The sequence below is a fragment of the Sceloporus occidentalis genome, unplaced genomic scaffold, assembly GCF_023333645.1.
Source record: "Sceloporus occidentalis isolate IW3139 unplaced genomic scaffold, rSceOcc1.0.p SCAF_56, whole genome shotgun sequence".
Lineage (NCBI taxonomy): Eukaryota > Metazoa > Chordata > Lepidosauria > Squamata > Phrynosomatidae > Sceloporus > Sceloporus occidentalis.
The window spans coordinates 961,452-973,299 of record NW_028317036.1 but is presented as its reverse complement, the minus strand read 5'-3'; the positions used below and the strand labels follow the sequence as shown (position 1 = coordinate 973,299).

The 11,848-nt window shown below is 42.1% G+C and overlaps 1 protein-coding gene across 1 annotated transcript; it reads left to right on the top strand.

Annotated features, from left to right (window-relative positions):
* Nucleotides 1–7,298: 7,298 nt before the first annotated feature.
* LOC149287796 (transthyretin-like) lies at nucleotides 7,299–11,848 on the top strand. Its single transcript, XM_089492412.1, has 4 exons — nucleotides 7,299–7,394; nucleotides 8,573–8,715; nucleotides 8,965–9,100; nucleotides 11,732–11,848. Exons 1-4 carry the CDS (start codon nucleotides 7,299–7,301, stop codon nucleotides 11,846–11,848), a joined length of 492 nt encoding a protein of 163 aa, XP_089348538.1.

Below are 11,848 nucleotides of genomic sequence, written 5' to 3'. Positions count from 1 at the left end.
GATTAGAGTGAGAAAAAGGAAAAGAGAGGAAGGGAGAGAGATAGAGGAAAAAGAGATAGAAAAAGAGACGATAAGAGGCAGAAAAAAGGAAGGGAGAGGGATTAAAGAAAGATATAAGAAAAAAGTACACACCATTTAAATTATGTATATGTTAGTACAATATAATTTGTTGTTAAAGAGTGGGAAACTGCCTTTTGCTATCCTGGCACTTCCTCTCTAAAACTGCACTAGGATGACATCAACAAAGTTTTTTATTCATCGGAAACCTTGGTACATTACAGGAAGAGTGTCATCGGTACACCGTGAAAAAGAGACAACCGTCACGCAGGACGGTACAGTAGTATTGCGAGCGGCGTAAAGAAACATGAGACCGTGACACACCAAATTGATGGTAGGCGAGAGACTCCGAGGAGGCCGTGAAAGCATGAGCATTCGGAGAAGATGGAAGGTCGAAATCAGCCCGTAGCGGAGAGCCCGGCCAGATGGGTCGGATCCGATGATGTTTTCTGTTTTTTTAAGTACAGTGAGATCGAATGTTGCAAATCATATACATGAGTGTTGAATAAACAAAACAAGTGGCAACAGAAGCCAAACCAAAAATAAAGATACATTATAGCCGTGTCTGCGTGTTAATCGGCAGGCAAGGACCGAGAGAGGGCATGTGGTCAATAAGGACATGGTAGAACCGTCGCAAACCTAAGCCGTGGTCGCCACGGAAGGAGTGCTGGTCGGGTGTGGTCAGGACTAAACAAAAATCATGTAAAGGGAGGCACGGGACATAGAATCAGCAGTATTAAGAGAGGATCTGGCTGGTAAGCCAAGGGGTCCAAGTTTTCAAGTATGAGTGTGTGGTGCAGGAAGAGTCATGGGACATTTTCTCTAAGATTCTGTGCTTTTCAATAGTAGAGACAATGTCGGTGGAGGTGGGGGGGGGGAACAGATTTCCATTGTCTGGCTATGCACAATTTAGTGGCTAAGAGAATGTGTATGAGGAGTTTGCGAGTTGGGTGGGGAATGGGGTCAGGGAACATATGGAGCAAGGCCAATTCCGGAAGAAAGTCAAAGGGGCAATGAAAAATGCGGCGCAGCAGAGCGAATATTTCCCTCCATAGTGGCTTCAGCACTGGACAGCTCCACCATATGTGAAGCATGGAGCCTATTTGACTGCATCCCCTCCAGCAGAGGCCGGATTGATTGACCCACAGGTGTGAGAGACGAACCGGGGGGAGATACCAGCGGCAGCTGAGCTTCTTCTGGAGCTCTATATCAACAATATTATTTTAAGCACTTGAAACTACCTTTTTGTTTTCTCACTCTTTATATAAAATACAACATAAAAAAATCAATTGTTTCTTCAGAAATAAGTTGGGGAGTTGGAGTTGTGTATCAGAATTCCATGGTCAGTGGCAGTTACAAAATACCGTATTTGCTCGAATAAAAGCAAATGCTCTGAAAAATACCCCTCGTCTTATATTCAAGGTCATCTTATAATCGGACCTCGAATAGAGGTTTGACTACAAGACTAAGATCCGGATCCCAGCGCTGCAGGGGACCTGGATCCTCCTCTCTGGCAGCCGGTGAACGTTTGTGCGATGTGCGCAGATAACCTCCGCTGCTGCCGGCACTTCCGCTGGGGCTTCTATGGCGGCGGGGAGAAGAGGAGGTTGTCTACACGCATCGCACAGACACTCACCAGCTGCCCCCAAGAGACTCCAGGGAGTCTGGAGCATGTGGCACAAGTCTGGGGATGCATTGGTAAGTCTTGGGGTGCAGAGTGGAATATAAGGGGGTATAAGGCATTTCTGGGGGACAGAGTGGCATATAGGGGGTATAAGGCATATCTGGGGGGCAGAGGTGCATATCAGGGAGGCAGTGTGGCATACAGGGGAAATGTGTATAACTGGGGGCAGGTTGGCAAATAAAAGGAAAATAAAAACAGGAAATTCATTTTTCTAAATCTTAGTTTTTATTAAATATGAAAAAATAGTTTACATGTGAATTAATATTTACTATTTTTTTTATTTTTTTCTTAAATTAATATTCAAAGTATTCAAATATGCCTAACTACATAAAATCATTATTCTTTCAAATAAAAAACAACTTTAGATGCAAGTATAATAAATATGATAAATAATATACCATATTTCTGACATTGATTATTGATACATATCTGTAATTGCATTGAGATATACAGATAGATCATTTTTATGTGGAAAGCACATCTCGTTTGAAAGGAAAAGGAAGCTAAATATAACCTTAGTAAATGAAACTGTGTATCATGTTCAATGCCAATCATGGAACATGAAGAAAAAAATGATTTTCTTTAACATGATTCTCACAAATAACTGCTCAATTTTAGAAATCCCTTTTCTGAAGATTATAAGGAAAGCAGAACAAGACTGTAGAGGTGGGTAAGATGGCCACATACAGGGAGGTCAGGATGCATTCAGGAACATTTGATGAGCCAGGGTTGGGTTAAGAAGCACATTTGCTTGCCCAGCTATACAGGGATGCCGGTATGCATTACTGAGAAGAATCCTTAGCTATAGATATATAAAAGTGTATCAGTTAAGTAAGAAGTGGGCTCATGTAAATAGCATATGAAATATATACAAAATCAATGGGGGGCAAATAAAGGGGGGGACATTTTTAATTAAATTGATATCCCACACAAAATTTATAATTTACAGAGGAAGTATAATTAAACCCCTGATTAATCCCATTGGGGTACCAGGTTGTTACTTTGTAAATCCAAACATCTCTTTGAAGAAACCTGTTGTTAATTTTACTTTTTCTGTGTCCAAAACTTACGCTTTCAATACCGCTAAAAGTAAAGTAGTCAGCATTACCCAGTTGATGTAGGTTCACTCCAGGGGAGGGCTGGCAGCCTAAGGCCTGGGGGGCAAGTCAAGTGAAGTGGCTCAGCCCCCTCGCACTCACCTTTCACCCCTCACGCTGCTCCCATCACTATGCGGCCATCAGACTGCTGGAAAACTTATCTAAACGGCCGCTGGGTGCTGATGCCACCGGCCGGAGCTACTTTAATCCTTTTTTTTTTTTTTATTTAATATGCCGGATGGGCTTGCCATATTAAAAATAAATAAAGTATTAAAGTAGCTCCGGCCGGCGGCATCAGCACCCAGCGGCTGTTTAGATTCGATTTCCAACAATCTGATGGCCGCATAGTGATGGGAGCAGCGTGAGGGGTGAAAGGTGAGTGCGAGGGGGCGGAGCTTTTACCCCTCACGCTGCTCCCATCACTTGGCGGCCATCGCATACGGCTGCTGGGTGCTGATGCCGCCGGCCGGCGCTGCCTTAATACTATTTTTTTTTTTTATTTAATAGCCGATCCGGCTTGCCATATTAAATTTTAAAAAAAAAGTATTAAAGTAGCGCCGGCCGGCGGCATCAGCACCCAGCGGCCGTTTAGATTATATTTCGGGCGGCCTGGGGGGCAATTGCCCCCCTGCCCCCCGGCCCAGCCTGCCCCTGGTTCACTCCTTGTTAGTGAGTTTGGCTGTTCCTCAAAAAGGTTTATTCCTCCTACACAGCTGTTTCCTGTTTCATTATTTTTTCTAAAGTTCACTCACTTTGCATTTTGTTAAATGATAAACTATACACATGTCTATTTTTGAAAGCATTCTTACTTCATAACATTTTTAAACACTTATCTCAAACTTTCTGTTGTATAATATATAGCGTTTCAGTACATGCTGAAAAAAAATGGTTGCTTCTCTAATTTCAGTACCTTTTCAAGACAGCGGATACAGGGGCATACCTAGAGTATTTGTCACCTGGGGTGCCCAGGCATACCTAGATTCCAGCATGTATTAGATGACTTGGCTAACAGCAATCACACTCCTATTATGCCCAGGTTCTAGCATGTACTGGTTGCATGGGCATGATAGAAGTGAAATTACAGCCTCCCTATGCCATGCTATCCCCCCCACACTTACACATTCATGCTATCACACAAACATTCATTCACTCATTCATATACTCATACTCATATTCATGTAATGTCGGGCATAGTATATAGTGATGGGAGTTATGATGTACTTTAGAGCATATTTATATAATGAACAAGACATTGGCAATGGTACAGACTACAGCATAACACCCATTACTCTCTCACATTTACTAATCCACATTTACTAATCCACTCTCACTCTCACTGAATGTTTTCCTTCCTTTCCTCTGTCACTGTCACTTTTCCCGCTACAGCTCCTTTTCCTCCTCCTCTTCATTCTTCCTCTTGGGTCTTCTTTTTCTGTGTCCTTCCGGTGCAATGAATGCGAAACGCGGTGGGCGCGGCTTCAGTGTTGTGCGCTGGGATATGACATCAAATCCCAACTCACAGCATCAGTTGCCGCGAGTATCGCAAGGGAGCAGGATCAGAGGTCTGCATTAACAGATCTCCTGCTCCCTTGATTGGCTTTAAGCCGGATAGAGGGAGATCCTTGATCTCTGAGCTACCTCTCCGGACATTAACTAATATAAACAAAAGTAGGAATTAACAATTTCTAAACGTGTCATTCTATACTCTAAATTACTCATGACTTACTGTTTAACATGTGGATAATTTGAGGCAAGCATTAACAGACTTTAATATGGTTTACTTGCAGGCTTTGAGAAGTTATAGGGAGGTGATATGAAAATTAGTCCAGTAGAGGTGTTCGATACAGGTAAGAGGTGACTGGAGGATGTATTTGGGAGCTGTTTCGCAGGTGAAGATGGCAGGATTTGATGAGTGACTGTATGTGAGGGGTGAAGGAGTTAGCAGCGTCAAGTATAACGCCAAGGTAGCGAACCGTTGGTTATATACGATATATATATATATATATATATATATATATATATATATATATATATATATATGACATTTTAGGCAGTAAAGATAATATAAAAAACAGCACATTAAACATCACCAAATGTTTGACATTAATTAAAGAAGGTTTTATGGTTTAGCCAAAGAAAACTTTGTCTAATCTAAAACTGTGGCACATTTGGTATTCTGAAACTGTTATCTTGACATAGAAAATTAGCAATGTATTATCTCTTCAGAGGTGGAAAGCTGAAGATAAGTTGGGGAGTTTGCAGCTGTGTATCAGAATTCCATGGTCAGTGAGAGTTACACAATATGAAGGAGAAAATACTGTTCCATTATATCAAAAACTTGCCTGTGATTCCCAGTCTAAAACTGCATTGGACTGTGATCACAAATATAGGCGCAATAAGAGTGAGAAACTGCCATTTGGTATTCTGACACAGAATAAGAGTGATTCTGCCTAGACTAGTAAAAAATATTATAACCCGGTGCCCCACTTCCGCCCACCATCCCCGGAGCCCCGCTACACTTACCTCACGTCTGGGTAAGTAGGAAGTGTCGGCCGGGGAATCCTCTCGTCGGAGCGCTCCCCCTGCTGGGCGCATGCGCCGGTGCCGCTAGTTTATAGCAACTAACTCCGGATCATCGAAAACCTAGGGAGCGTTAATAGGGGTATCCTCTGGTACGTCTCTACTGCGATGAGTGCGCCGGTCAACAGTAGGTGTGACATAAATACATTTAAAAAAAGTACTTGGTCAAGGACGTCCAAGTCATCCTCAAGAGACATCAAAATAACTATTCAGGTTTAACAGCCACAATACTGATGTGATATTAATCACATCCTAACACTGTTTGGTATACAGCCCTTGACAGCTAGTTTGGAGATCCTTGAGTTCCATATAATACTTAGTACAATAAAATGCTTTTATTTTAAGGTTCTTATATATTTTTTTTAAACATACGGAGAAATCTGTGATCTGATTACTGAAGACATTTCAAAAACTTAGCGAAACAGCGAATCTGAGTAATGATTGTATCTCCGAGTTTATATTATTCATCAATGTGCTGTTGTAATCTCTGATATATGTATAGTAAAGTCAGTGATATATATATATATATATATATATCTATATATATAGGTTATTGTGGTCATCCCCGTAATTAGGAGGTAAGTACTGACTATAAACATGACAAGACAGTTGTGCTAGAATAAACTAGTTGTCCAACAAACCAGTACAAAACCAGTCACAAAATACCATTAAATCCAGCACATATCCTTCCATGAACACCATCATACAGACATACGTAAATATCATTGAAATTTAATTTTATTGAAAACTGACCCCTTTCTTTACACATACATACACACAACCTAACTTTCCTGACTCAGGAGAGGCTAAGGCAGGTGCCACCTCTTCTTCCCCTCAAAGTCCTTGCATGCTATGTCTGTTGCAGCTGTTGATAGGCGTCCACAGGGGCCTCCTTTACACCCATGTCTCTACTACCAGCGAGTTACGTGACCCCGCTGGGCACCGTGTAATATTTGCATATGTAACCGACCACGTAGCAGTATTCAACTTGTGTGATGATATATACCATAAATAGTTTCAGTTGAAATTTGGTAGTCTCTTTGTGGGCAATAGTTATGTACACATGTTTTTTAAACCTGTAATAAACCTACACTCGTTTACTCACAATTGGCACTTGAGTTTTATCGGTACATATGCTTCATTTGTATAACAACAAAATATTACATGGTGTCAGAAAGAAACAGATCTTTTTTATAGACATAGATACAGCTGGAGTCCTCATGCCTACAATGAACTGGGAATTAAGTAACATACCTGACGCATGGCACTCCAGGTGCAACGTCATTCACAAGGTCTCTTGGGACATGACCAATGGCGGGAACTGGAGGCAACATGGTGCCCTTACATACAAAAGTATGGACAAGCTTTACAACCTCGTAGCTGTGACTAAGCGCACCCCACAGAGCATGACTACTGTGGAAGTAAACCACATAGCGCCTGCTATCAATGTCCTGCTAGGTGGAAAATATGCAAATCATTTGGAAAACCTAACCATTTCCCCAAAATGTGCCACTCCAGCCACGGAAAAAATGTACATGCTATAAAGAAATATGATGCTGACTAATGAACATGATGAAATATTTGTCCAGACTCAGATCAAGCTTTTGCCAGTTACCAAGTCGGTCCAAAAACAATTATAACAGGATTCAAAATAGACACTGGATCCTCAGCTCATGTCATTCCACTATATGAATACAATAAGCTGAAAACCCAGGGCACTCTGCGACCGATCACGGAGAAATTCACAGACGTCTTCAAAAAATTGGTTCATTACCTGGTGAGTGTACCATACATTGAAACCCACAGGCACCCCAGTAGTACACCCACATAGACGCATCCCTCCTGTATTACGCTGCCGCCATAAACAAGAACTCGAGAGCATGGAGAGGCAGGATGTTATCATTAAAGTTACAGAGCCTACCGATTGGGTTAACTACATGGTCACTGCTGAAAGGCCACTTACAGGCAAACTACGGGTATGTCGATCTTAAGAAGGCATATTATCCTTTACCTACTCTCGAAGATATCACTCCCAAACTAGCAGGTGCTCAGTACTTTGGTGTCCAAGATGCTAGATCTGGCTATTTGGCTATTAAGTGCACTGAAGAATCCTCCAAACTTAATACTTTTAACACAGTCTTCAGGCGATGCAGGTTCAAATGTCCTCCTTTTGGGACAATACAGAAAATCTGTTTATAATCTAACTTGTGCAAACACACAATAAGTGTCTGAAAACTTTGCTGCACATTAAAGAAATATATATATTTTTTAATTATTCATATATAGGAACAACAATAGCCCAGCCCTTAATAAGTGTAGTATTTTGCTGCTTTTCTTAATCTTAAATTAAAAAAAAATTATCTTAAAATTTATAACACTGAGTTTATACAGAATTTCTGGGCATGCTGAAAAGCAGCTGCGTCTGTAATTCCAACTCTCAGACAGGGAATACATTTAATAATTTCACCATATCAGTCTTTTGATGGTGCAGTAAGTCAACTCTGATCTACAATCTCATGACACTAAATAATGGAAATATAAGACAGACTTAAAATCATGATTTCTAAACATAACATATCTCTGTACTCAGGAGGCATGTATAAGTTACTTATTGCTATATTGTTTACCAAGCAGATAATTTCAGCCAATAGGTTCACCTATATAAAGGGACGGGATATCACTTGTATTTCAGCGTACATTTGTGGCAGAGTTTGGCATCACTGTGACCAAAGACAAGAATGGCTTATTTGAAAGTATTTGCTTTCCTGGCTGCATTGATCGTTCTCTCTGAAGCGGCTCCATCAGTAAGTAAAACTGAATAATTACTTTTTAATTAATCCATAAAAAGTAGTTTGTCTGTCACACTATGTACATGTTTTGAGGTCATGTAGATTGGAGTTTAAGTAGAAATATCACAAGATAACATGAGAGGAGGTCATGAGTGGAACTTGGATCTTACATTTCACTGTAGCCACTTACTAACATTATCTTAGAACCATGTTCATGGAGCTCCCTTTAATGGCTAAAGTCTGAGTAGCAATGTTTGAACAAGATGCAGAAATTATTTTAATCACAGGGAATGCAGGGATTTCTCTGGCATTTCTTTTTTGTATACATATAATGAAACCCCCATTTTTTTGTCTGTCCATGGAAGGCACGTGATACTAACACAGCTTCGGAACTGAACCCCCTGGTGGTGCACGCTGTGAACTCCGGAACACAAACTCCAGCAGCTAATCTACAAGTAACACTTTTTAGACAGAATGCCGATGGAAGTTTTCAACTCATTTCCTCAAGGTAAGCAAAATCAACATTACTAAAATAAAAACGATTTGCTTGTTCATGCACCAGTTTGTAAAAGGTAGAGTACACGCTAGCATCAGAAAAACCATAAAAAAAGAGGATACCCAACTAGGTTACTAGGTGTTACATGTGATGAAGCCTCAGTATACTTTAGTATTTTCATTTGTAGTCTCTGGGAAGCTCTAAAGTTAATGCACTGTAAAAAAAACTACTTTTTAATTTAAATATATATTTATCTCTTAGACAAACAGCTGCAGATGGAGAAATCTCTGATTTTATTACTGAAGAAGACTTTGTCGGAGGTGTATACAAGCTGCAGTTTGCAACAAGTGCTTTCTGGGCCAGTTCAGGCTTTTCCTCATTTTATGGATATGTTGATGTAAGTAATTAACTTTTATCAATGAGGAAGCCAAATCCTTTCAAGCAATGGTTTTAAGTTCATGTTTATAGTATTGATTAATATGTTGCTTTTCTATTGTTTGTTTTTTACACAGAGTCTCCAAAACCAACCACTAGAAACATTAATTTAGGGCCGACACTAATCTTTAAAGTATTTCTTCATTTATTTCAGAAAAGATGGAACAGGATAAGTAGATAAATTTTGCAACAACAGATTAGGCATTCATAAAACTTAACTATTAATAATAAATATCTAAAAAGTAGCAGTTAAAAAACTTTTTAAAACAATGACATTTCTGATGAGTTTATAGTTCTAATTAGACTTGTGCATTCGTCTTCGGGCGAACATGGAAACGAACACGAAGAGTGCGTTTTCGTGTTCGTTCCGAAGACACGCCGAAGAGAAGACGGCGGCGGTAAAACGTAGGCGAAGACGAAGACACACACCACGAAGATCTTCGTGATTGTCTTCGTCTTCGTCTACCATTCCCCCCCTTCATCTTACCTTGTCTTGGCTTCTTGGCTTCGCGGCATCGCGGCAGTTCCCGGAAGAGGAAATCCGCAGGTTCACCGTCACGCTACAGGGCAGTGCGAATGAGCCTATTGGTCGCCTACAGGGACCTCCTCTGGCATCAACCAATTGGTTGATGCCAGAGAAAGACCCTGCAGGTGACCAATAGGCTCACTCGCAGGGTCTTTGTAGCCCCTGACAGCGAACCTATGGATTTCCGCTCCCGTTAACCCCTTCGATGCTGCGTTATCTAACACAGCATCGAAGGGGTTAACGGGAGCGGAAATCCATAGGTTAAAGGGCCGTGCTAGCGAACAATAGGCTCACTTGCACGGCCCCTTAACCCTTTAAAAAAAAGTTAACCCCTAACTAATTGAACAGGGAGGGAGACCAGTGGCATCGGCAGTGCCGATGCCACTGGTCTCCCTTCCTGTTCAATTAGTTAAATGTCCGTACGAGCGACTTTATTGGTCGCTCGTACGGACATTTAACCCGGCACAGACTAACTAATTGAACAGGGAGGGAGACCAGTGGCATCGGTCTCCCTCCCTGTTCAATTAGTTAAAGACCAGTGGCATCGGCAGGGCAAGTTGCAGCATTGGGGTTTTAAAACCCCAATGCTGCAACTTACCCTGCCGATGCCACTGGTCTCCCTCCCGTACAGAGTTAAATGTCCGTACGAGCGACTTTATTGGTCGCTCGTACGGACATTTAACCCGGCACAGACTAACTAATTGAACAGGGAGGGAGACCAGTGGCATCGGTCTCCCTCCCTGTTCAATTAGTTAAAGACCAGTGGCATCGGCAGGGCAAGTTGCAGCATTGGGGTTTTAAAACCCCAATGCTGCAACTTACCCTGCCGATGCCACTGGTCTCCCTCCCGTACAGAGTTAAATGTCCGTACGAGCGACTTTATTGGTCGCTCGTACGGACATTTAACCCGGCACAGACTAACTAATTGAACACGGAGGGAGACCAGTGGCATCGGTCTCCCTCCCTGTTCAATTAGTTAAAGACCAGTGGCATCGGCAGGGCAAGTTGCAGCATTGGGGTTTTAAAACCCCAATGCTGCAACTTACCCTGCCGATGCCACTCATCTCCCTCCCTGTACAGAGTTAAATGTCCGTACGAGCGACTTTATTGTTCGCTCGTACGGACATTTAATTAATTGAACAGGGAGGGAGACCAGTGGGATGTGCCGGGTAAGTTGCAGCATTGGGGTTTTAAAAGTCTGCACGAGCGACCAATAGAGTCGCTCGTGCAGACTTTTAAAACCCCAATGCTGTAACTTACCCGGCACATCCCACTGGTCTCCCTGTTCTATCAGTTAAATGTCCGTACGAGCGACTCTATTGGTCGCTCGTACGGACATTTAACTGATAGAACAGGGAGACCAGTGGGATGTGCCGGGTAAGTTACAGCACCAGGAGCCTAAAAGTCTGTACGAGCGACCAACAGAGTCGCTCGTACAGACTTTTAAAATCCCAATGCTGCAACTTACCCGGCAGATCCCACTGGTCTCCCTGTTCTATCAGTTAATAAATGATAGAACAGGGAGACCAGCGGGATCTGCCGAACAATTACGGCACCTGGAGTATAACAGTCTGTACGAGCGACCCTATTGGTCGCCCGCAGGGGGCTCGTCTGCCATCAACCAATGGCAGACGAGCCCCCTGCTGACGACCAATAGAGTTGCTCATACGGACATTTAAACTCCTGGCGCCAGAGCGGCTTTAACCCCGTTTTAACCCCTTAACCGGGGAAAACGAAGAAAACCCGAGCACGAAGAGTGTCCGCGAATATTCGCCCGAAGAGAAGACAGGACCAGGCGAATATTCGCGGAATACGAAGTTGTTTTTTTTGCCGAAGACGAGCACGAAGACGAACACGAAGAGCCCCCTGGTGCCCAAGTCTAGTTCTAATGAAGATATATTTAAGATAAGATATATTATGGAGAGAGTAATATTTCTCATCCTAGTTAATACTCTTCCCTACCAGATTCTTCCATAAGCCCCCAGGAACAACATCATGTCGAAGAATAAATAAAACCAAACTGTAATTGTAGAGCTGCAACTAACCAGTATTTTCTTTGTATTGTAGGTGGTGTTCTCTGTTGAAGCTGCAAACCATGACCACTATGACATCGATGTCTTCATCTCTCCTTCCTCCTTTTCAAGCACAGCTACTGTCACCGACCCACATATTTTAAGAAACTAG

What these genes read in the sequence shown, in the direction of transcription:
- LOC149287796 (XM_089492412.1), top strand. Translation starts at nt 7,299, where the DNA reads ATGGAGAGGCAGGATGTTATCATTAAAGTTACAGAGCCTACCGATTGG. An exon ending in CACTTACAGGCAAACTACGG is followed by an intron (nt 7,395 to 8,572) that starts GTATGTCGATCT and finishes TGTCCATGGAAG; the next exon opens with GCACGTGATACTAACACAGC. An exon ending in TTTCAACTCATTTCCTCAAG is followed by an intron (nt 8,716 to 8,964) that starts GTAAGCAAAATC and finishes TTTATCTCTTAG; the next exon opens with ACAAACAGCTGCAGATGGAG.